The 23,802-nt window shown below is 45.1% G+C and overlaps 1 protein-coding gene across 2 annotated transcripts in view; it reads left to right on the top strand.

Annotated features, from left to right (window-relative positions):
- KCNQ3 (potassium voltage-gated channel subfamily Q member 3) overlaps positions 1-23,802 on the top strand; it is a 257,626-nt gene that overhangs the window by 230,956 nt on the left and 2,868 nt on the right. For both annotated transcript variants that reach the window (XM_056522783.1, XM_056522782.1), the window contains 4 exons: positions 7,261-7,363; positions 16,110-16,241; positions 16,412-16,522; positions 19,912-19,990. In XM_056522783.1, the coding sequence (XP_056378758.1) occupies positions 7,261-7,363; positions 16,110-16,241; positions 16,412-16,522; positions 19,912-19,990 (425 nt within the window). The remainder of the gene's footprint in view (positions 1-7,260; positions 7,364-16,109; positions 16,242-16,411; positions 16,523-19,911; positions 19,991-23,802) is intronic.

Genomic DNA, 23,802 nt, shown 5'->3' with positions numbered 1-23,802 from the left:
GATATCTGGATCCATCTGACCAGGCCATGTTTCTCCACATAGATCTGGATCCATCTGACCAGGCTATGTTTCTCTATAGAGATCTGGATCCATCTGACCAGGCCATGTTTCTCCATAGAGATCTGGATCTGTTACGCCGAGCGCTCCGGGTCCCCGCTCCTCCCCGGAGCGCTCGCTACACTCTCGCCACTGCAGCGCTCCGGTCAGATCCACTGACCCGGTGCGCTGCGATACCGCCTCCAGCCGGGATGCGATTCGCGATGCGGGTGGCGCCCGCTCGCGATGCGCACCCCGGCTCCCGTACCTGACTCGCTCTCCGTCGGTCCTGTCCCGGCGCGCGCGGCCCCGCTCCCTAGGGCGCGCGCGCGCCGGGTCTCTGCGATTTAAAGGGCCACTGCGCCGCTGATTGGCGCAAGTGGTTCTAATTAGTGTGTTCACCTGTGCACTCCCTATGTATACCTCACTTCCCCTGCACTCCCTCGCCGGATCTTGTTGCCATTGTGCCAGTGAAAGCGTTTCCTTGTGTGTTCCTAGCCTGTGTTCCAGACCTCCTGCCGTTGCCCCTGACTACGATCCTTGCTGCCTGCCCCGACCTTCTGCTACGTCCGACCTTGCTTCTGTCTACTCCCTTGTACCGCGCCTATCTTCAGCAGTCAGAGAGGTTGAGCCGTTGCTAGTGGATACGACCTGGTCACTACCGCCGCAGCAAGACCATCCCGCTTTGCGGCGGGCTCTGGTGAAAACCAGTAGTGACTTAGAACCGGTCCACTAGCACGGTCCACGCCAATCCCTCTCTGGCACAGAGGATCCACCTCCTGCCAGCCGGCATCGTGACAATAGATCCGGCCATGGATCCCGCTGAAGTTCCTCTGCCAGTTGTCGCCGATCTCACCACGGTGGTCGCCCAGCAGTCACAACAGATAGCGCAACAAGGCCACCAGCTGTCTCAACTGACCGTGATGCTACAGCAGCTACTACCACAGCTTCAGCAATCATCTCCTCCGCCAGCTCCTGCACCTCCTCCGCAGCGAGTGGCCGCTTCAGGCCTACGACTATCCTTGCCGGATAAATTTGATGGGGACTCTAAATTTTGCCGTGACTTTCTTTCTCAATGTTCCCTGCACTTGGAGATGATGTCGGACCAGTTTCCTACTGAAAGGTCTAAGGTGGCTTTCGTAGTCAGCCTTCTGTCTGGAAAAGCTCTGTCATGGGCCACACCGCTCTGGGACCGCAATGACCCCGTCACTGCCTCTGTACACTCCTTCTTCTCGGAAATTCGAAGTGTCTTTGAGGAACCTGCCCGAGCCTCTTCTGCTGAGACTGCCCTGTTGAACCTGGTCCAGGGTAATTCTTCCGTTGGCGAGTACGCCGTACAATTCCGTACTCTTGCTTCAGAACTATCCTGGAATAATGAGGCCCTCTGCGCGACCTTTAAAAAAGGCCTATCCAGCAACATTAAAGATGTTCTGGCCGCACGAGAAATCCCTGCTAACCTACATGAACTCATTCATCTAGCCACTCGCATTGACATGCGTTTTTCCGAAAGGCGTCAGGAGCTCCGCCAGGATATGGACTTTGTTCGCACCAGGCGTTTTTTCTCCCCGGCTCCTCTCTCCTCTGGTCCCCTGCAATCCGTTCCTGTGTCTCCCGCCGTGGAGGCTATGCAGGTCGACCGGTCTCGCCTGACACCTCAAGAGAGGACATGACGCCGCATGGAGAATCTCTGCCTGTACTGTGCCGGTACCGAACACTTCCTGAAGGATTGTCCTATCCGTCCTCCCCGCCTGGAAAGACGTACGCTGACTCCGCACAAAGGTGAGACAGTCCTTGAGGTCAACTCTGCTTCTCCACGTCTTACTGTGCCTGTGCGGATATCTGCCTCTACCTTCTCCTTCTCTACTATGGCCTTCTTGGATTCCGGATCTGCAGGAAATTTTATTTTGGCCTCTCTCATCAACAGGTTCAACATCCCGGTGACCAGTCTCGCCAGACCCCTCTACATCAATTGTGTTAACAATGAAAGATTGGACTGTACCATACGTTTCCGCACGGAGCCCCTCCTAATGTGCATCGGACCTCATCACGAGAAAATTGAGTTTTTGGTCCTCCCCAATTGCACTTCCGAAATTCTCCTTGGACTACCCTGGCTTCAACACCATTCCCCAACCCTGGATTGGTCCACTGGGGAGATCAAGAGTTGGGGTCCCTCTTGTTTCAAGGACTGCCTTAAACCGGTTCCCAGTACTCCTTGCCGTGACCCTGTGGTTCCCCCTGTAACCGGTCTCCCTAAGGCCTATATGGACTTTGCGGATGTTTTTTGCAAAAAACAAGCTGAGACTCTACCTCCTCACAGGCCTTATGACTGTCCTATTGACCTCCTCCCGGGCACTACTCCACCCCGGGGCAGAATTTATCCTCTCTCTGCCCCAGAGACTCTTGCTATGTCTGAGTACATCCAGGAAAATTTAAAAAAGGGCTTTATCCGCAAATCCTCCTCTCCTGCCGGAGCCAGATTTTTCTTTGTGTCCAAAAAAGATGGCTCCCTACGTCCTTGCATTGACTACCGCGGTCTTAATAAAATCACGGTAAAGAACCGCTACCCCCTACCTCTCATCTCTGAACTCTTTGATCGCCTCCAAGGTGCCCACATCTTTACCAAACTGGACTTAAGAGGTGCTTATAATCTCATCCGCATCAGAGAGGGGGATGAATGGAAAACGGCATTTAACACTAGAGATGGACACTTTGAGTATCTGGTCATGCCCTTTGGCCTGTGCAACGCCCCTGCCGTCTTCCAAGACTTTGTTAATGAAATTTTTCGTGATCTCTTATATTCCTGTGTTGTTGTATATCTGGACGATATCCTGATTTTTTCTGCCAACCTAGAAGAACACCGCCAGCATGTCCGCATGGTTCTTCAGAGACTTCGTGACAATCAACTTTATGCCAAAATGGAGAAATGTCTGTTTGAATGTCAATCTCTTCCTTTCCTAGGATACTTGGTCTCTGGCCAGGGACTACAAATGGATCCAGACAAACTCTCTGCCGTCTTAGATTGGCCACGCCCCTCCGGACTCCGTGCTATCCAACGTTTTTTGGGGTTCGCCAATTATTACAGACAATTTATTCCACATTTTTCCACCATTGTGGCTCCTATCGTGGCTTTAACCAAAAAGAATGCCAATCCTAAGTCATGGCCTCCTCAAGCGGAAGACGCCTTTAAACAGCTCAAGTCTGCCTTTTCTTCGGCTCCCGTGCTCTCCAGACCTGACCCATCTAAACCCTTCCTATTGGAGGTTGATGCCTCCTCAGTAGGAGCTGGAGCAGTCCTTCTACAAAAAAATTCTTCCGGGCATGCTGTTACTTGTGGGTTTTTTTCTAGGACCTTCTCTCCGGCGGAGAGGAACTACTCCATCGGGGATCGAGAGCTACTAGCCACTAAATTAGCACTTGAGGAATGGAGGCATCTGCTGGAGGGATCAAGATTTCCAGTTATTATTTACACCGATCACAAGAACCTCTCCTATCTCCAGTCTGCCCAACGGCTGAATCCTCGCCAGGCCAGGTGGTCTCTGTTCTTTGCCCGATTTAATTTTGAAATTCACTTTCGGCCTGCCGATAAGAACATTAGGGCCGATGCTCTCTCTCGTTCCTCGGATGCCTCGGAAGTAGAGCTCTCTCCGCAACACATCATTCCTCCTGACTGCCTGATCTCCACTTCTCCAGCCTCCATCAGGCAAACTCCTCCAGGGAAGACCTTCGTCTCTCCACGCCAATGCCTCGGAATCCTCAAATGGGGTCACTCCTCCCATCTCGCAGGTCATGCGGGCATCAAGAAATCCGTGCAACTCATCTCTCGTTTCTATTGGTGGCCGACTCTGGAGACGGATGTTGTGGATTTTGTGCGAGCCTGCACTGTCTGTGCCCGGGATAAGACTCCTCGCCAGAAGCCCGCTGGTCTTCTTCATCCTCTGCCTGTCCCCGAACAGCCTTGGTCTCTGATTGGTATGGACTTTATTACAGACTTACCCCCATCCCGTGGCAACACTGTTGTTTGGGTGGTCGTTGATCGATTCTCCAAGATGGCACATTTCATCCCTCTTCCTGGTCTTCCTTCAGCGCCTCAGTTGGCAAAACAATTTTTTGTACACATTTTTCGTCTTCACGGGTTGCCCACGCAGATCGTCTCAGATAGAGGCGTCCAATTCGTGTCAAAATTCTGGAGGGCTCTCTGTAAACAACTCAAGATTAAATTAAACTTTTCTTCTGCATATCATCCTCAATCCAATGGGCAAGTAGAAAGAATTAACCAGGTCCTGGGTGATTATTTACGACATTTTGTTTCCTCCCGCCAGGATGACTGGGCAGATCTTCTTCTACCATGGGCCGAATTCTCGTATAACTTCAGAGTCTCTGAATCTTCCTCCAAATCCCCATTTTTCGTGGTGTACGGCCGTCACCCTCTTCCCCCCCTCCCTACTCCCTTGCCCTCTGGTTTGCCCGCTGTGGATGAAATATCTCGTGATCTTTCCACCATATGGAAAGAGACCCAAAATTCTCTCTTACAGGCTTCATCACGCATGAAGAAGTTTGCTGATAAGAAAAGAAGAGCTCCCCCCATTTTTTCTCCTGGAGACCAGGTATGGCTCTCCGCTAAATATGTTCGCTTCCGTGTCCCTAGCTACAAATTGGGACCACGCTATCTTGGTCCTTTCAAAATTTTGTGCCAGATTAATCCTGTCTCTTACAAACTTCTTCTTCCTCCTTCTCTTCGTATTCCTAATGCCTTTCACGTTTCTCTTCTTAAACCACTCATCATCAACCGTTTCTCTCCCAAACTTGTTTCTCCCACTCCTGTTTCCGGCTCCTCGGACATCTTCTCTGTTAAGGAGATACTGGCCTCCAAGAAGGTCAGAGGGAAAACTTTTTTTTTGGTCGATTGGGAGGGTTGTGGTCCTGAAGAGAGATCCTGGGAACCTGAGGACAATATCCTAGACAAAAGTCTGCTCCTCAGGTTCTCAGGCTCTAAGAAGAGGGGGAGACCCAAGGGGGGGGGTACTGTTACGCCGAGCGCTCCGGGTCCCCGCTCCTCCCCGGAGCGCTCGCTACACTCTCGCCACTGCAGCGCTCCGGTCAGATCCACTGACCCGGTGCGCTGCAATACCGCCTCCAGCCGGGATGCGATTCGCGATGCGGGTGGCGCCCGCTCGCGATGCGCACCCCGGCTCCCGTACCTGACTCGCTCTCCGTCGGTCCTGTCGCGGCGCGCGCGGCCCCGCTCCCTAGGGCGCGCGCGCGCCGGGTCTCTGCGATTTAAAGGGCCACTGCGCCGCTGATTGGCGCAAGTGGTTCTAATTAGTGTGTTCACCTGTGCACTCCCTATGTATACCTCACTTCCCCTGCACTCCCTCGCCGGATCTTGTTGCCATTGTGCCAGTGAAAGCGTTTCCTTGTGTGTTCCTAGCCTGTGTTCCAGACCTCCTGCCGTTGCCCCTGACTACGATCCTTGCTGCCTGCCCCGACCTTCTGCTACGTCCGACCTTGCTTCTGTCTACTCCCTTGTACCGCGCCTATCTTCAGCAGTCAGAGAGGTTGAGCCGTTGCTAGTGGATACGACCTGGTCACTACCGCCGCAGCAAGACCATCCCGCTTTGCGGCGGGCTCTGGTGAAAACCAGTAGTGACTTAGAACCGGTCCACTAGCACGGTCCACGCCAATCCCTCTCTGGCACAGAGGATCCACCTCCTGCCAGCCGGCATCGTGACAGGATCCATCTGACCAGGACATGTTCTGACCAAGCCATGTTTCTCCACAGAGTTCTGGATCCATCTGACCAGACCATGTTTCTCTATAGAGATCTGGATTCATCTGACCAGGCCATGTTTCTCCACAGAGATCTGGATCCATCTGACCAGGCCATGTTTCTCCACAGAGATCTGGATCCATCTGACCAGGCCATGTTACTCCATAGAGATCTGGATCCATCTGACCAGGACATGTTTCTCTATAGAGATCTGGATCCATCTGACCAGGCCATGTTCTGACCAAGCCATGTTACTTCACAGAGATCTGGATCCATCTGACCAGGTCATGTTCCTCCTCAAAGATCTGGATCCATCTGACCAGGCCATGTTTCTGCACAGAGATCTGGATCCATCTGACCAGGTCATGTTTCTCCACAGAGATCTGGATCCATCTGACCAGACCATGTTTCTCCACAGAGATCTGGATCCATCTGACCAGGTCATGTTTCTAAACTGTTCAGGGAATGATGTATTGTGAGTTCAGCCTCATTAGATGGACACAACCCTTGTATTCGGCTGTAGTTTCATGATTGTCCTCCTCCTGTTCATCAGAACAATTCCTCCCATCCTCCTCTGACTCCATTTGGTGACAAGTTTGCTTTTGTCCACTGGATCCCCTTTTGCTGGATGTTTTTCCTCAGTTCAGGCGGACAGTATTTTACATTCTGTTATCTTTTTTGGATTATGCCTCGTTAAAGTTTCTCAAACGACTTGAAATACCCATTCTAATATGGAATCGTTTTCTTTAGATTCTATTCACACGGCAGAATTTCCTCTTGCGGAATTCCGCCTCAAATTAAAGCCCACAGACTTCTATGGGATTCCGCACTCCCATTCACACATCTGAATTTCCGCTTGCGGAAATTCAGATGTGTGAATGGGAGTTCGGAATCCCATAGAAGTCTATGGGCTTTAATTTGAGACGGAATTCCGCAAGCGGAAATTCTGCCGTGTGAACAGACCCTTAGGCTAGGTTCCCAATGTGGAATTTCTGGGCAGAATGTCTGCTGGAGATCGAGCCGGTAACACTAGGACCGTACGGACTGTATTGCTGTCCCCATAGACAGCAATGCATTTCTGGGTGGATCATTTGGGACGGCATGCATGCATCTATGGGGACGGCAATGTAGCCCGCGCGGTTTTAGTGCTGCCGGCTTGATCTCTGGCAGAAATTCTGCCCAGAAATTCCACAGTGTAAACCCAGCCTTAGGCTGCACTTGAGGGTCATGAGTCTCTTCTCCATACGAGGAATTTCCAATAATAAAAAGGCCAGCGGGCTGTAATAAAGGCCATATAGTAATACAGTATACTGTGAATTCCTGCTGACTGCCTAAAACATAAAAAGAGGATAAAATATGAAAATATGTTCAGTCTCTGAATCCCAGATCCCCATGTGGGGAGGTTTAACGTCTTCTTCCTTCCACCCGACATGATAATTCTCTTATCTGCTCTCTAGATGCCGGAACAGCAGGAGATCCCATGGCTGATGGTGGATACAGTAATGAGTTCCTGGTCGAAGATTTAATCCCTACAATAAAAGTGGCCATCCATGCTTCTAGGTATTCGGGGAAAAGTCTTTCCTATTATGTTGTATGAATATGAAGTTTGTAGAGCAGCGTGAGGTCCGTTCCTCGTACGTGTAGAACATAGGATGTCTATGATAGAGAAACACTATACATTCGCTTCATAGAAACCACTGACACTTATTCTGAACACTGAAATGTTCCTTATCATTCGATGAATGTGTCATCAGGAACCAAAGATAAAGCATAGAAGAAAGGAAAGAAGTATACTTGCATTGACAGAATAAAAAACAAAACATAAAAATAAATAAATAAATATACAGTATCTAACATATAAGAGTCCAGTCCTCATTGTATTGTATTCCTGTACATAGTAAGCTGTATTATAGTAGTTATATTCTTGTATATAGGAGCAGTATTATAGTAGTTATATTCTTGTATATAGGGGGCAGTATTATAGTAGTTATATTCTTGTATATAGGAGCAGTATTATAATAGTTATATTCTTGTATATAGGAGCAGTATTATAATAGTTATATTCTTGTATAGAGAAGCAGTATTATAGTAGTTATATTCTTGTATATAGGGGGTAGTATTATAGTAGTTATATTCTTGTATATAGGAGCAGTATTATACTAGTTATATTCTTGTATATAGGAGCAGTATTATAGTAGCTATATTTTTGTATATAGGAGCAGTAGTATAGTAGTTATATTCTTGTATATAGGAGCAGTATTATAGTAGTTATCTTCTTGTATATAGGAGCAGTATTATAGTAGTTATATTCTTATATATAGGAGCAGTATTATAGTAGTTATATTCTTGTACATAGGAGCTGTATTATAGTAGTTATATTCTTGTACATAGGAGCTGTATTATAGTAGTTATATTCTTGTACATAGGAGCTGTATTATAGTAGTTATATTCTTGTATATAGGAGCTGTATTATAGTAGATATATTCTTGTATATAGGAGCAGTATTATAGTAGTTATATTCTTGTATATAGGATCAGTATTATAGTAGTTATATTCTTGTATATAGGAGCAGTATTATAGTAGTTATATTCTTGTATAGAGGAGGCAGTATATAGTAGTTATATTCTTGTATATAGGGGCAGTATTATAGTAGTTATATTCTTGTACATAGGAGCTGTATTATAGTAGTTATATTCTTGTATATAGGAGGAGTATTATAGTAGTTATGTTCTTGTATATAGAAGCAGTATTATAGTAGTTATATTCTTGTATATGAGAGGCAGTATTATAGTTAAAATTGTATACTTACTGTAATTTTTCTTTCTTCGAGACAGAAGGCAGCACAGAAGGAATAGGCCTGGCCTCTTTTATTCATCCTAGAACCGCCCTCCTAAAAAAACTCCACAATAGTCAACCAATGGCATGACAGCATACCTTATAACTAGTCACATCTCATACATTCAAACTGTGTAAATAACTTGACTCTTTTCTTTGATGCTTAATTGATTTATTGGGTGGGTGATATGTGCTGCCTTCTGTCTCGAAGAAAGAAAAATTACAGTAAGTATACAATTTTAACTTTCTTCTTCGACTTCCGGCAGCACAGAAGGAATTCTCGCTAGCTTAGAGAACAGGGGTAGGTTTTATTGCTGAAACACTGCAGATAGTACCCCAGTGCTAAAGGCTGGATTCTCTGCTTGAAAATTAAGCCTGTAATGGTTGACAAAGGTCGAGGAGGTTGACCACGAAGCTGCATTGCATATATCTGTCAACGGAATTTGTGCTCTCTCCGCCCAAGAAGTAGCAGTGGCTCTGGAGGAATGAGCTCTGATTTGAAAGGGGGGGCTCTTTGTTTTCCAACCTGTAACACTCCAATATTACTGACTTCAGCCATCTTGCCAAGGTGTCTTTAGCCGCTTTCTTTCCCTTCCTGTCAGGATTCGGCAGGCTGGAGGTGGATCCTCTGTCTCAGAGAGGGATTGGCGTGGACCGTGCCAGCGGACCGGTTCTAAGTTGCTACTGGTATTCACCAGAGCCCGCCGCAAAGCGGGATGGTCTTGCAGCGGCGGTAGCAAGCAGGTCGTATCCACCGGCAACGGCTCAACCTCTCTGACTGCTGAGATAGGCGCGGTACAAGGGATAAGGCAAGAGCAAGGTCGGACGTAGCAGAAGGTCAGGGCAGGCAGCAAGGATTGTAGTCAGGGGCAATGGCAAGAGGTCTGGAACACTGGCTTGGGATACACAAGGAACGCTTTCACTGGCACAATGGCAACAAGATCTGGCAAGGAAGTGAAGGGGAAGTGAGGTAATACAGGGAAGTGCACAGGTGAACAAACTAATTAAAACCATGCGCCAATCAGTGGCGCACTGGCCCTTTAAATCGCAGAGAGCCGGCACGCACACGTGCCCTAGGGAGCGGGGCCGCGCACGCCGGGACAGCACAGACGGGGAACGAGTCTGGTAAGCGGGTCGGGATGCGCACCGCGAGCGGCCGCGTCCCGCATCGCGAATCGCATCCCGGCTAGGGACATTATCGCAGCGCTCCCGGTCAGTGTGTCTGACCGGGGCGCTGCGAACAGGAGAAGGCTGCGAGCTCTCCGGGGAGGAGCGGGGACCCGGAGCGCTCGCCGTAACACTTCCTCATTCCAGAAAATTGAATAAATAGATTTTCATCAATTCTGAAAGATCTTACTCTTTGTAGATATACTAGAAGAGCTGATCTGACATCCAATGGGGAAGATTCGGATGGTAGAAAGGTAGGAAGGAAGATCTCTCTATTGATGTTCTCCATTGAAGCTACTTTGGGGATAAAAGATGGAATTGTACGGAGAAGAACTCCATCCGGAGTGAACTTGGTGTAAGGGGGATTTGCTGACAAGGCCTGCAGTTCACCTAGTCTTTTAGCTGATGTGATGGCGACCAAAAAGAGAACCTTGTAGGATAGCCACTTTATTTCTGCTTCCTGTAATGGTTCAAAGGGAGGCAGGGAAAGTCTGGACAGCACTAGTGATAAGTCCCATGAAGAAACCGGAGGTTTTACTGTAGGTCTTAGATTCTTCAAAGCTTTGAAAAACCTAGCAATAAGGGGTTGTCCCATAACTTTTCCATCAGTATAAGCGTTGATAGCTGTAACGTGAACATGAAAAGTATTCGGCTTCAAGCCCTTTAGAAATCCTTCTTGTAGGAACTGTAAAATAATAGATACAGAGATCTCTGTCAACCCCTTCTCTTCTCTCCATGAGACAAATTTTTTCCAGAGCTTCGCATACAGTAAATTAGTAGAAGGTCTTCTGGCTGCTAGTAAAGTCTCTATTACTTCATCTGATAACCCTTTCTGTCTGAATTTCTCCCTTTCAAAATCCAGAGAGTCAGATGTAATCTTTCGAGATGTTGGTGATATAATCCGTTCTGCAGGAGGAGATCCTCTTCCAGAGGTAGCTTCCAATATTCTCCCCTCGAGAGACAAAATAATAGAGGAAAACAGGCCTTCCGGGGTCAGAAAGGTGCGATTAGTAGAGCTGTTGGATTGTCTATGATGATCTTGTTCAGAATCTTGTTGATTAATGGAATTGGAGGGAAGAGATAAACGAAGAGGTCTTTCCAGCTCATGGTGAAGGCATCCAGATGATCTGGAAGGTCTGTGCAATATCTTGAGCAAAACTTCTGTATCTTCTTGTTGCGTCTCGTGGCCATCAAGTCCCATACGGGTAACCCCCATGTAGAGGGGGACTTTATCAGAGTCTTCACTTGAAAGATGATCTTGTCTTGTTTCACCGCCGGAAGAAAGACCTTCTGACATACTGAATTGATAATCATACCTAGGAAACGTTTTGTCTTTGTTGGTGAAAGTTCTGATTGAGAATAAACCCTAGCTTGTTCAGGAGATTCAGAGCTGTCTGTAAGTGTTGTAGAAGGAGTTCCTGGGGGGTTGCAATAAGCAACCAATCGTCTAAGCATGGTATTATTTGTATTCCTTGTAGTCTTAGGGTAGCTACGACTGTAACTGCGATCTTTGTAAATACCCTTGGGGCAGATGTTAGGCCAAAGGGCATGGCCCGAAACTGGAAGTGGTGAATTTTTTGATCAAGGAAAACAGCGATTCTCAGAAACTTTCTGGATTTTTCTTCTATGGGGACATGCAGATAGGCGTCCATTAAGTCCAACTAAACCATCTAGTCGTGAGGCTGAATTAGATGAGTAGCGGACCTTACATTTTCCATGCAAAATTTTTCCTTTGCTAAATAGCGATTTAGGTATCGTAAATCTATGATTAATCTCCATTTGCCATTTGGTTTGGAACGGGGAACACATGTGAGTAGACACCATAACCTTGCTGCTCTGGCCGAACAGGTTCCAGGGCTCTCTTGTCTAGAAAGTCTCTGAGAAGAAGCTGAACAATTGAATTCGCTCTGTTGAGGATGAACCTTTCGGGGGGTATTGACACAAAATTTAGACTGTAACCGTCTGCAATAATTTTTAGCACCCACTTGTCTGTAGTCATCTCCAGCCAGGCTGCAAAGAAGTTCAGCACTCTTGCTCCTACCGAACCTGACCCGAGGTAGTCAGAATTCTGTTTTTGGTTGCTTCTGATCTGGCTGTCTTCTCTTATTTTCTTGGAATCTTTTATTGTATCTTCTTTCTTGATACGGTCTTCTTTTAAAACCAGTTTTACGAAATCTAAAGGGCTGGAACTGCTTCCTCTGTCTGGTGAAGGGAAAAGCCAGAGCCTTCTCTCCTTTATCTGCTTCTAGGATCTTCTCTAGTTGTGATCCTACTAAAAAAACTGCTTCAAACGGTAGTGCACAGAAGTTAACCTTAGATGAGGCATCGCCTGGCCCTGGCTTAAGGTAGATAGCCCTTCTGGCTGAATTTAATACTGCAAGGTTCTTCGCACATATTCTTGTCACGTCTAGGTGGAGATCACATGCGAAATCTGCCGCCGTCTTCAATGTATCAATTTCCTCCAAGAGATCACTTCTAGAGATTCCATCCTGAATATTCCTTCCAAGTTGGCTCAGCCAGACTCGAATAGCCCGGGTTACAGGTACTGAAGCAAGAGAAGCTTTCATTAAAGCAGCTGTATTACAGTAGGCACGTTTTATCAGGATATCCATCTTTTATCCATAGGATCCTTAAGTAGAGAAGAATCCTTGGAGGGTAGCAGTGTTCTTTTAGATAATCTGGCTACAGGTCGATCCACTTTAGCTGGGTTCTCCCAGGATTCAGACTCAGCCGGATCCAACTTATATACTGCTCTGAATCTAGAACCTAATTCCAGCCTACTGTCTGTTTTTTAAAATTCTTTTTCCACTATAGTTTTTAAGACTGGATGACCTGCCAAAACTTCAGAAGGTTTTTTGGGGAAATAGAAGAGACTCTCCTTATCCTCCCTGAACTTTTGCTTAGAAGATTCCATAATATCCTTTACTGCTCTAATTAATTTTCCCGCATTCTCCTTCTTGAAAAGAAAAAAATCTTCTGTAATAATATCTTCAGAATCTGAGGAGTCAGACTGAGCTGAAGCGTTTTCTGATGAGGAAGAAGCAGAGGGTTCTTCTTTACGTTCTTCTTTCTTATTCTTCAGACTGACTCCTGAGCTAGAACCAAATTCAGACTTGAACCAAGAAAAAAAGCTTCTTGCATCCTCAAAGAAGGCAGAGGTTTCTTGTGGTTCAGTAAATTTTTTACAAACTGTAGAAACTGAGCCTGATGGTAACGGATGAAGACAACTGAGGCATAAAGACTTCCGTTTACTCGAAGATGGAGTCAAATGAGATCTGCATATTTCACATAAATCTCCAGATAATTCATCCGGCAGGGGCTGCTGGCAAGAGACACACTCCCTGTGTTTTGTTTTCATCTTCTTTTTCTTAGAGGAGGCGGGGCTTGACATCTAAAAATATAATGGTAAATAATTTGAGCAACAGTCAGCACATAAGATCAGAGCGCCCTGCCCTGGCTACTGTGGAGCAGGTCATACCTTTGGAGCAGAGATATCCGGCTGCCTGCACAGAAAGGCAAAGCATAGCCGTCTATGCTCCATTTAAATGCGCTTACCCGCCTGCAAACCAGAGAGACGTCACATCCGGTTGCTCCGCATCCGCTTCCGGTCCCTGCTGAATGCGCCTGATGCGCGTACTGCCATTCACAAGATGGCGCCCAAACTGGAAGTCCCATAGACGTCCATGCAAACGCCGGGATCGCACGTCAGATGCCGGGTAGCCGCGGGAATGGACTGCATAGCTGCCAACAACGGGGGAACCGTCACCCCAAGGCTGATCACCTCCTTTTTCACCATACCAATGATTAAGGAGGGAAAACTTGCAGAAATCTGAAAAGACCTCCTCATATAATGCGGGTTTCCCGCATGGGTCAAAAGGGACTGCAAGACACCAGGTAGGCCAGGGTTACCCACATTGGCCCTCAGATCTGCACTGGTGACACTGGTGTAATACAACAACATCAAGGGAATAACATCTAAAAAATAAAAGAAAATATGATTAATGGTGGGCAAGGGTGAAATTAACACCTCTGTTAGGAAGAAAAGAGGACAGAAAAAAACACAGTATGAATGTATGAGATGTGACTAGTTATAAGGTATGCTGTCATGCCATTGGTTGACTATTGTGGAGGTTTTTTTAGGTGGGCGGTCCTAGGATGAATAAAAGAGGCCAGGCCTATTCCTTCTGTGCTGCCAGAAGTCGAAGAAGAAAGTAGTTATATTCTTGTTTATAGGAGTAGTATTATAGTAGTTATATTCTTGTTTATAGGAGGCAGTATTATAGTAATTATATTCTTGAATATAGGAGCAGTATTATAGTAATTATATTCTTGTATATAGGGGCAGTATTATAGTAGTTATATTCTTGTATATAGAAGCAGTATTATAGTAGTTATATTCTTGTATATAGGAGCAGTATTATAGTAGTTATATTCTTGTTTATAGGAGGCAGTATTATAGTAATTATATTCTTGTATATAGCAGCAATATTATAGTAATTATATTCTTGTATATAGGAGCAATATTATAGTAATTATATTCTTGTATATAGGAGCAGTATTATAGTAGTTATATTCTTGTATATAGGAGGCAGTATTATAGTAGTTATATTCTTGTATATAGCAGCAGTATTATAGTAGTTATATTCTTGTATATAGCAGCAGTATTATAGTAGTTATATTCTTGTATATAGGAGCAGTATTATAGTAGTTATATTCTTGTATATAGGAGCAGTATTATAGTAGTTATATTCTTGTATATAGGAGCAGTATTATAGTAGTTATATTCTTGTATATAGGAGCAGTATTATAGTAGTTATATTCTTGTATATAGGAGACAGTATTATAGTAGTTATATTCTTGTACATAGGAGGCAGTATTATAGTAGTTATATTCTTGTATATAGGAGCAGTATTATAGTAGTTATATTCTTGTACATAGGAGCAGTATTATAGTAGTTATATTCTTGTATATAGGAGACAGTATTATAGTAGTTATATTCTTGTATATAGGAGAAGTATTATAGTAGTTATATTCTTGTATATAGGAGGCAGTATTATAGTAGATATAGGAGGCAGTATTATAGTAGTTATATTCTTGTATATAGGAGCAGTATTATAGTAGATATAGGAGGCAGTATTATAGTAGTTATATTCTTGTATATAGGAGCAGTATTATAGTAGTTATATTCTTGTATATAGGAGCAGTATTATAGTAGTTCTATTCTTGTATATAGGAGCAGTATCATAGTAGTTATATTCTTGTATATAGGAGCAGTATTATAGTAGTTATATTCTTGTATATAGGAGCAGTATTATAGTAGTTATATTCTTGTTTATAGGAGCAGTATTATAGTAGTTATATTCTTGTACATAGGAGCAGTATTATAGTAGTTATATTCTTGTATATAGGAGCAGTATTATAGTAGTTATATTCTTGTACATAGGAGCAGTATTATAGTAGTTATATTCTTGTATATAGGAGACAGTATTATAGTAGTTATATTCTTGTATATAGGAGAAGTATTATAGTAGTTATATTCTTGTATATAGGAGGCAGTATTATAGTAGATATAGGAGGCAGTATTATAGTAGTTATATTCTTGTATATAGGAGCAGTATTATAGTAGATATAGGAGGCAGTATTATAGTAGTTATATTCTTGTATATAGGAGCAATATTATAGTAGTTATATTCTTGTATATAGGAGCAGTATTATAGTAGTTATATTCTTGTTTATAGGAGCCAGTATTATAGTAATTATAGTTCACAGAGAAAAAGAAAGGACGGATCACTCACCGGGATGCGGTATGACAAATCTTCACTTTATTCTTTATGTATCTGGCATGAGACAAGTAAGCGGGTAGGGGGGGGGGGGGGGGGGGCGGTATGCTGATTGACTGCAGGGTCCACGAGGCAACGACCATTTCATTCCGGTATGGAAATTCTTTTGCCTTCTGTGGAAGAAGTTCCATACTGGAACAAAGCGGTCTTTGCCTTGTGGACCCTGCGTTCCACCAGCATATCTCCCCACCTACCCGCTTACTTGTATCATGCCAGATACATAACGAATAAAGTGAAGATTTGTCATACCGCATCCTGGTGAGTGATCCGTCCTTTCTTTTTCTCTGTGAACTGTTACTACAAGCTGCTGCTGCATATTAGGGACGTAGAACGAAGCGGAATAGGGGATAAGCGTCCGAGATATTCCAGCCCTTTCCAAGTTCAGGATTAATAGCCCGCTGTATATCAGTGTCACACCAAGCCATTAAGAGAAAACTTACAAAGCCACTTTGTCTCACATGCAGAATACTACAGTTCCTTTTACGTAAAAAAAAATTTAAGGAGACGTTGAGGCCGTATGATGTGAAAGATGTTATAGAGCAATATTCTGCCGGCCATTTGGACATGCTCGCCAGAATTAAATACCTCCAGTCAAGGTAAGAAAAATCTTCTCTTTTTTTTTTTTTTACATTGTGATTATTTTTCTTTACATTTTAGTTTTTCAAATTTGTACATATAAACACCGATTTCATGTAAATCTATGTTGTGTCAAAATTTGTCAAAATTGAATGTGGTCTGAGATTAAATTTTTCTTCTTCGTTCTCAGAATAGACATGGTCTTTGCCCCCGGTCCCCTTTCTACACCCAAACATAAGAAGTCCCAGAAAGGACTGGGCGGTCTTGGTGGATATGGGTATCCATCCCAACAGTCTCCAAGGTAAAATGTGGTGTGAATGTACAAAAGGGAATGGCGGGTGGGTGGTGGGACTGGCTGCCGCCCTCCAATTAAGTGCCGCCCTAGGCTTGGGCACTGTTGGGCTAGTGCAGGATACACCTCCGCTCCATACACTTGAATGTTTGGCTGTGATGAAGGTACGTGTGTTCTCAGTGGAAAAAGGAAGGATAAGCCGCTGTTAGATTCCACTTGTTGCAGCTTATCTCTCTGAGAACAATAGGGATGGGCAGTTGAAATAAAACATTTTAGGGCAGAGTTGGGAGGACCCCATACACATTAGTCAGTCGGCTGATCCCACTGAATTTTATGGGCACCTCTCACCAAAGCTTTCTGCCCTGGGTGACAAAACCCAACACCATAATGGGAGGCTCAGTTTAAAGTGCAGCTGTCACCAGTGTTTTATCCCCCCGACTACCCACATGAGCTTACTGTTGTAAACACATGCAGTGCAGCCATACCTTTGTCTGCGCTTCTTTCTTGCTGCTTCTTGTCAGCAACAGTCGGATAGGCGTGACTGGGCTTCAAAATGTCTCCCCACCCCCTGCACCGCCATGACTGTCCTCCCTATGTCACCGCTTGGAGCACTTCCAGAGGCAAAGGTGATCAGTACATGCACTTCTGACGTCCTGGATGCGTGCGCGGCATGGCGTGACTTGTCAGAGTGAGTGCTCCCTCGCGCGAGCACTGGCTCCTGCCGGCTGAAGTCTCCGTGCACCTGCGCTGTGCTAAAGGCAGGGAGTGAGCGCAGGCGCACTGAGGTTTCAGCCGGCAGGTGCCAGCGCTCGCTCTGGTAAGTGAACACACCTTTGTCCGAGGGACAAGCCCTAGGTCACTAATACCCTTATTAATTCCTACCCCCTAAAACTGAGCTTTTATTAAGCATTCATAAAATGTATGATAGAAAATCATTTAAAACCACAACCTCCTAGTGTGTTGGTAGTTAATGTGTTTAGTAGCTCACTGTTAGCAAGATAGCTTCTCAGGTAAGTAACAATGTACAACCAGTGGTCTGCAGCACCACTGATTTATGACACACACTATCAGTGTTTTAACAGCGTTCTCCTTTGTGTGTGTCCTAAATCAGTGGGGCTGCAGAACACTGGTTGTATTGTGATGTCCCAGTATGGGATATAGTCCTGTACAGTACTTAGACCCTGCCAGGTTGAGTGCCTCTGTGTCCTACAGACCGTCCTGCAGAGTCTACCTCATAGTAATATATATTATGTATAGTGTTATGTGTGTTATGTATAAAGGACCTTTAAGGACCTTTGAGTCAGTCACATGACAATGTGTTCACATGATGTGTTTGTTACCCAGAGAGCACCAGCTAACCAGGTGACCTGCAGCTTGACCTATGGGCTTCTGGCTCTGCCCCCTTAATAAGAGGGGAAGCCATTACAATCTCTCTCTTAGTGTCTCAGAGCCAGTGTCTAGCACATCTGGAGGCCTCAAGCCTAAATAACAGCCACAAGTCAGTAAAACAAGTCTTCTATGTCTGCTGTCACTAAGTACAGTCAAGTCCAGTCTATAGTCAAGTCTATTATAGTCAGTGTGGCTGTCCTAAAGTCTGTCAAAGTCACTACAAGTTCCAACAAGCTGCGAGGTCCCCTGTGTTACTGGTCATCTCTCTGGGATCCTGGCCTAGCTGTAAAGACTATTTCCATCTGTCTACCTCAGTAAAGCTATCGTTAACCCTGACCTAGCTTTGGACTATAATTCCCCTGCCTAACCTTGGGATAGGGGTACTACCGTTCGGGTGGTTACCAGGAAAACCACGTCCTGGCGTCACGAACATGTAGGGGTTAATAACACCTTGCCCCTGGGCTACAACATCTGCTCAATAAACCTCCCCTTCACACCCTGAGATACCACAGTAATTGTTACTTACCTGAGAAGCTATCTTGCTAACAGTGAGCTACTAAACACATTAACTACCAACACACAAGGAGGTTGTGGTTTTAAATGATTTTCTATCATACATTTTATGAATGCTTAATAAAAGCTACGTTTTAGGGGGTGGGAATTAATAAGGGTATTAGTGACCTAGGGCTTGTCCCTTGGTCAAAGGTGTGTTCATAATATTGACCCTGACCCATCTCGGGGTATTTGTAGTCGCTCTGGTAAGTCATAGCAAAGAAAAAAAAAAAACTGAAAATGTAGCCAGCACCTAAACCCAATACACGGGTGCACGCTGCTGTGGCAAGTACAAAACATGTAAAAAAAGAAAATGGCAGCAGCACACTTGGTCAACAAAATGGAGGCTCTTAGCGCACTTTTTGATCAAAACGTGTCCCCCATCCACCACGCGGAGGTGGCCTCTTATCGGATGGGTCCCTAAACACTCACCTACCTCAGGCTGGGTGACATGTTGGATCCACTAACGATCCAAACCACCTCCTGTGAAAATAGGGGAGGGGATGCACGGCTACAGAGGGAGCCACTCCCCCCAAATTTGCACAGCATTTTGTTGACCAAGTGTGCTGCTGCCATTTTCTTTTTTTACATGTTTTGTACTTGCCACAGCAGCGTGCACCCGTGTATTGGGTTTAGGTGCTGGCTACATTTTCAGTTTTTTTTTTTTTTTCTTTGCTGTGCAAATTTGGGGGGAGTGGCTCCCTCTGTAGCCGTGCATCCCCTCCCCTATTTTCACAGGAGGTGGTTTGGATCGTTAGTGGATCCAACATGTCACCCAGCCTGAGGTAGGTGAGTGTTTAGGGACCCATCCGATAAGAGGCCACCTCCGCGTGGTGGATGGGGGACACGTTTTGATCAAAAAGTGCGCTAAGAGCCTCCATTTTGTTGACCAAGTGTGCTGCTGCCATTTTCTTTTCTTTTCTTTTTTTACATGTCTGGTAAGTCATGCCAGACCACGCATGTCCAGAACGTCAGGGGCGCATGTGCTGAGGACCTCTGTCTCTCTGTCAACGGTCCAAGCGGTGACGAAAAGAGGATAGGCGTGGCGGTAACAAGGGCCATTGCGAAGCCTAGCCACGCCTATCTGACTGTTGCTGACCAGAATCCAAAGATGATTTTCGCACGGATAAAGCAGCCAGAAGCGCAGCCAAAGGTATGGCTGCATTACATGTGTTCACAAGGGTAAGCTCATGTGAGTAGTCTTGGGGGGGGTAAAACACTGGTGAGGGTCAACCAGGCCCCTTCGTGCTGTGACGTCACGCCCACTCAATGCAAGTCTATGGGAGGGGGCGTGGCCCCCTCCCATAGACTTGCATTGAGGGGGCGTGGCGTGACCGACCCCGCAGCATTCAGATCTAAATGTTCCTAACACTGGCCAGTGAAGTGCCCCTTTAAGCTGTACTATGTGGCCACATCACTTTTGTATTCTACTGTTTCTACCTTGTTTTTCTTCCTAGGCATGAACCCTATGGGTCCAAACCTTCAGATTTCGAAGACCAAAGCATGATGGGGAAATTTGTAAGAGTAGAGAGACAGGTATTGTATTGTGTTGTGAAACTTTCAGATCTGATTTAGTTTTTTGTTTTATATACAGTGACCCCCCCCCCCCCCCGACCTACGATGGCCCCGACATACGATCATTTCGATATACGATGGCCTCTCAGAGGCAGCATCAACATACGATGCTTTTGTATGTCGGGGCCATCGCATAAACGGCAATCCGGCAGCGCAGACTGCTTCAGCTGCCACCGGATAGCCATTTACGGTGCCCCGCGAGCTCCGGTGATGGTCTCCTACCTGTCCTCGGGCTCTCCTTCATCGTCATCACGTCGGCGCGCACGCCGTCCCGTCATCCAATAGGAGCGGCGTGCGTAGTGACGTGATGGTGACGACGTGAGAGCGATGATCCCGGGGAAGCAGAGACGTCCGGAGCGTTGGGGACACCTCGGGGACGCGGCGACTGCGATGGAGGGCGACATCAGAGGCAGCGGTGACGGGTCCGGAGCGCGGCGACAGGTGAGTACAACTTCCTATTCTTTCCATTGCACGGATCCCTCAACATTCGATGGTTTCAACAAACGATGGTTCATTTGGAACGGATTACCATTGTATGTTGAGGGACCACTGTATATATATATATATATATATATATATATATATATGTATATATATATATTTTTTCCACTGTATACAAAACATATTGCTCAAATGTGTCAGAACTGTGCTAGTTTATAATATGGCGACGTTCTGTGCCGAGCTTATGTGCAGGGACGTGGCTATACAAAGCCGTAGAGCTAACAGTTGGACTTGGGCTTCGGTGCCACTGGGGGCCCAAAGGTCCCTTTGCCACATAAAACATGAGTATTATAAATGGCCCCCGGTAGATGGAGACGTCATTACAGTTTTTGCATTGGGGCTCAGAAGTAACAGGCCACACCTCTGTTGGTGCTATGATACGATAATAATCATCAGAACAATTAGCCAATACTTTTTGGGGTGACCAACATTAGTTTGAAAGTTATATTTTACTTTATATAATGTATACTTCTGAAACTTTCCAATATAATTGAGTTTCAATTCCTGGCTGTTTATTAGGCCGATGTTTCCCCTTATTTATTGTTCCCATCCAAACCTGTAAAGAATGGTCTCGAACTGAGGCCCTCCGAATGTTGCAAAACTTCAACTCCCAGCATGCCCGGACAGCCAACGGCTGTCCGGGCATGCTGGGAGTTGAAGTTTTGCAACATTCGGAGGGCCAAAGTTTGAGACCACTACTGTTGAGACTTAAAGGGGTACTCCGGTGGAAAACTTTTTTTTTTTTTTTTAATCAACTGGTGCCAGAAAGTTAAACAGATTTGTAAATTACTTCTATTAAAAAATCTTAATCCTTCCAGTACTTATTAGCTTATTTCTTATTTCCAGTATTTATTTCTTTTTTGGAACACAGAGCTCTCTGCTGACATCACGAGCACAGTGCTCTCTGCTGACATCTTTGACAGTTCTTAAAATGGACAGAGATGTCAGCAGAGAGCACTGTGCTCGTGATGTCAGCAGAGAGCTCTGTGTTCCAAAAAAGAAAAGAATTTCCTCTGTAGTATCCAGCAGGTTATAAGTACTGGAAGGATTAAGATTTTTTTTTTTTTTTATAGAAATAATTTACAAATCTGTTTAACTTCCTGGCACCAGTTGATTTAAAAAAAAAAAAAAAAAAAAAGTACCCCTTAAAAGGGGTACACCGGTGGAAAACAATTATTTTTTTTTTTTAAATCAACTGGTGCCAGAAATATAAACAGATTTGTAAATGATTTCTATTTAAAAATCTAAACCCTTCCAGTACTTATCAGCTGCTGTAGGCTCCACAGGAAGTTCTGTAGTTCTTTCCAGTCTGACCACAGTGCTCTCTGCTGACACCTCTGTTAATGTCAGGAACTGTCCAGAGTAGGAGCAAATCCCCCTTAGCAAACCTATCCTGCTCTGGACAGTTCCGGACACGGACAAAGGTGTCAGCAGAGAGCACTGTGGCCAGACAGAAGAAAAATTCAAAAAGAAAATAACTTCCTGTGGAGCATACAGCAGCTGATAAGTACTAGAAGAATTAAGATGGAAGAAATTTAAATGGAAGTAATTTACAAATCTGTTTAACTTTATGGAGTCAGTTGATTAAGAAATATATATATATGTTTTTCACCGGAGTACCCCTTTAATAATCTCACAGCTCAGGGTTTGCTAGAATTGTTTCCAGTATAGACAATCCACTGTGAGCTCAGCAGGTTGGACTCAGGATCTCTTGGCTCATTATAGATATGTGAATTACCTGATAATTTCTTTTCTTCCCCCCTTGGCCCGGTTTCCTGCAGTGTTTATACGATTCCATCCTTGCTGTAAGGTAAACTCTCCGAACATACACCTACTTCCTGATGAGTAAGAATGAGCAAATCCATTTGGAAAGAATCAAATTCATTTAGTTCAACCTAATAATCTAAATTGTCCCAATTTGAAACTTTTTCAGTTTGTAAGCATGCTGTATACTGTACAGAATCAGGGGCACCTGTCTTTTACAAGAGTCCCTATATCTATACAGTGGTCCTCAACATACGATGGTAATCCGTTCCAAATGAACCATCGTTAGTTGAAACCATCGTATGTTGAAGGATCCGTGTAATGGAAAGTATAGGAAGTTATACTCACCTGTCCCCGCCGCTATGGACCCATCCCCCGCTCGTCACCGCTGCCCTGGATGTCGCCCTCCATCGCTGTCGCCGCGTCCCCGGGGTGTCCCCGCCGCTCCGGACCGTGTCTGCTGCCTGGGATCGTCGCTCTTCATCGCCGCCATCACGTCGCTGCGCACGCCGCTCCTATTGGATAACGGGACGGCGCGTGCGGCGACGTGATGACGAGGAAGGAGAGCGACAGCGATGCAGGGGATCCTGAAGAGGGGCGGTCCGGAGCGCCGGGGACAGGTGAGGGATCATCACTGGAGCACATGGGGCGCCTTAAACGGCTATCCGGTGGCAGCTGAAGCAGTCTGCGCTGCCGGATAGCCGTTTATGGGATGACCCCGACATACAAAAGCATCGTATGTTGAAATGATCGTATGTCGGGGCCATCTGTAATGTGTAAATTCAAATGAATCGGACCTGAAACAAATTTCGGAAGATTTACTCATCTCTACTAAGGAGCTTTTGCTTATTTACAGTAACAAATATCAGCAAACATGGCAGCAGTGTAAAGCAAATAATTACATCACTTTGAATAGAATGGGTAATTTAATTTTGGCATACTTGGCGGGATCAATTGTGGCATGCCCGGCAAGATCTCACCTTGAAAGATCTTTTTAAAAAGGGGTACTCCGGTGGAAAACTTTTTTTTTTTTTTTTTTTATCAACTGGTGCCAGAAAGTTAAACAGATTTGTAAATCACTTCTATTAAAAAATCTTAATCCTTCCAGTACTTACTAGCTGCTAAATACTACAGAGGAAATGATTTTCTTTTTCGAACACAGTGCTCTCTGCTGTGCTGACATCACGAGCACAGTGTTCTCTGCTGACATCTCTGTCCATTTTAGGAACTATCCAGGGCAGCAGATTTTCTATGGGGATTTTCTACTACTCTGGACTGTTCTTAAAACGGACAGAGGTGTCAGCAGAGAGCACTGTGCTCGTGATGTCAGCAGAGAGCACTGTGTTCCAAAAAGAAAATAATTTCCTCTGTAGTATTCAGCAGCTAATAAGTGCTGAAAAGATTAAGATTGTTTAATAGAAGTAATTTACAAATCTGTTTAACTTTCTGGCACCAGTTGATTTAAAAAAATAAAAAAAATAAAAAAGTTTTCCACCAGAGTACCCCTT

Source organism: Hyla sarda, chromosome 5 (assembly GCF_029499605.1).
Source record: "Hyla sarda isolate aHylSar1 chromosome 5, aHylSar1.hap1, whole genome shotgun sequence".
Lineage (NCBI taxonomy): Eukaryota > Metazoa > Chordata > Amphibia > Anura > Hylidae > Hyla > Hyla sarda.
This window is presented reverse-complemented; position numbering and strand designations above follow the sequence as displayed.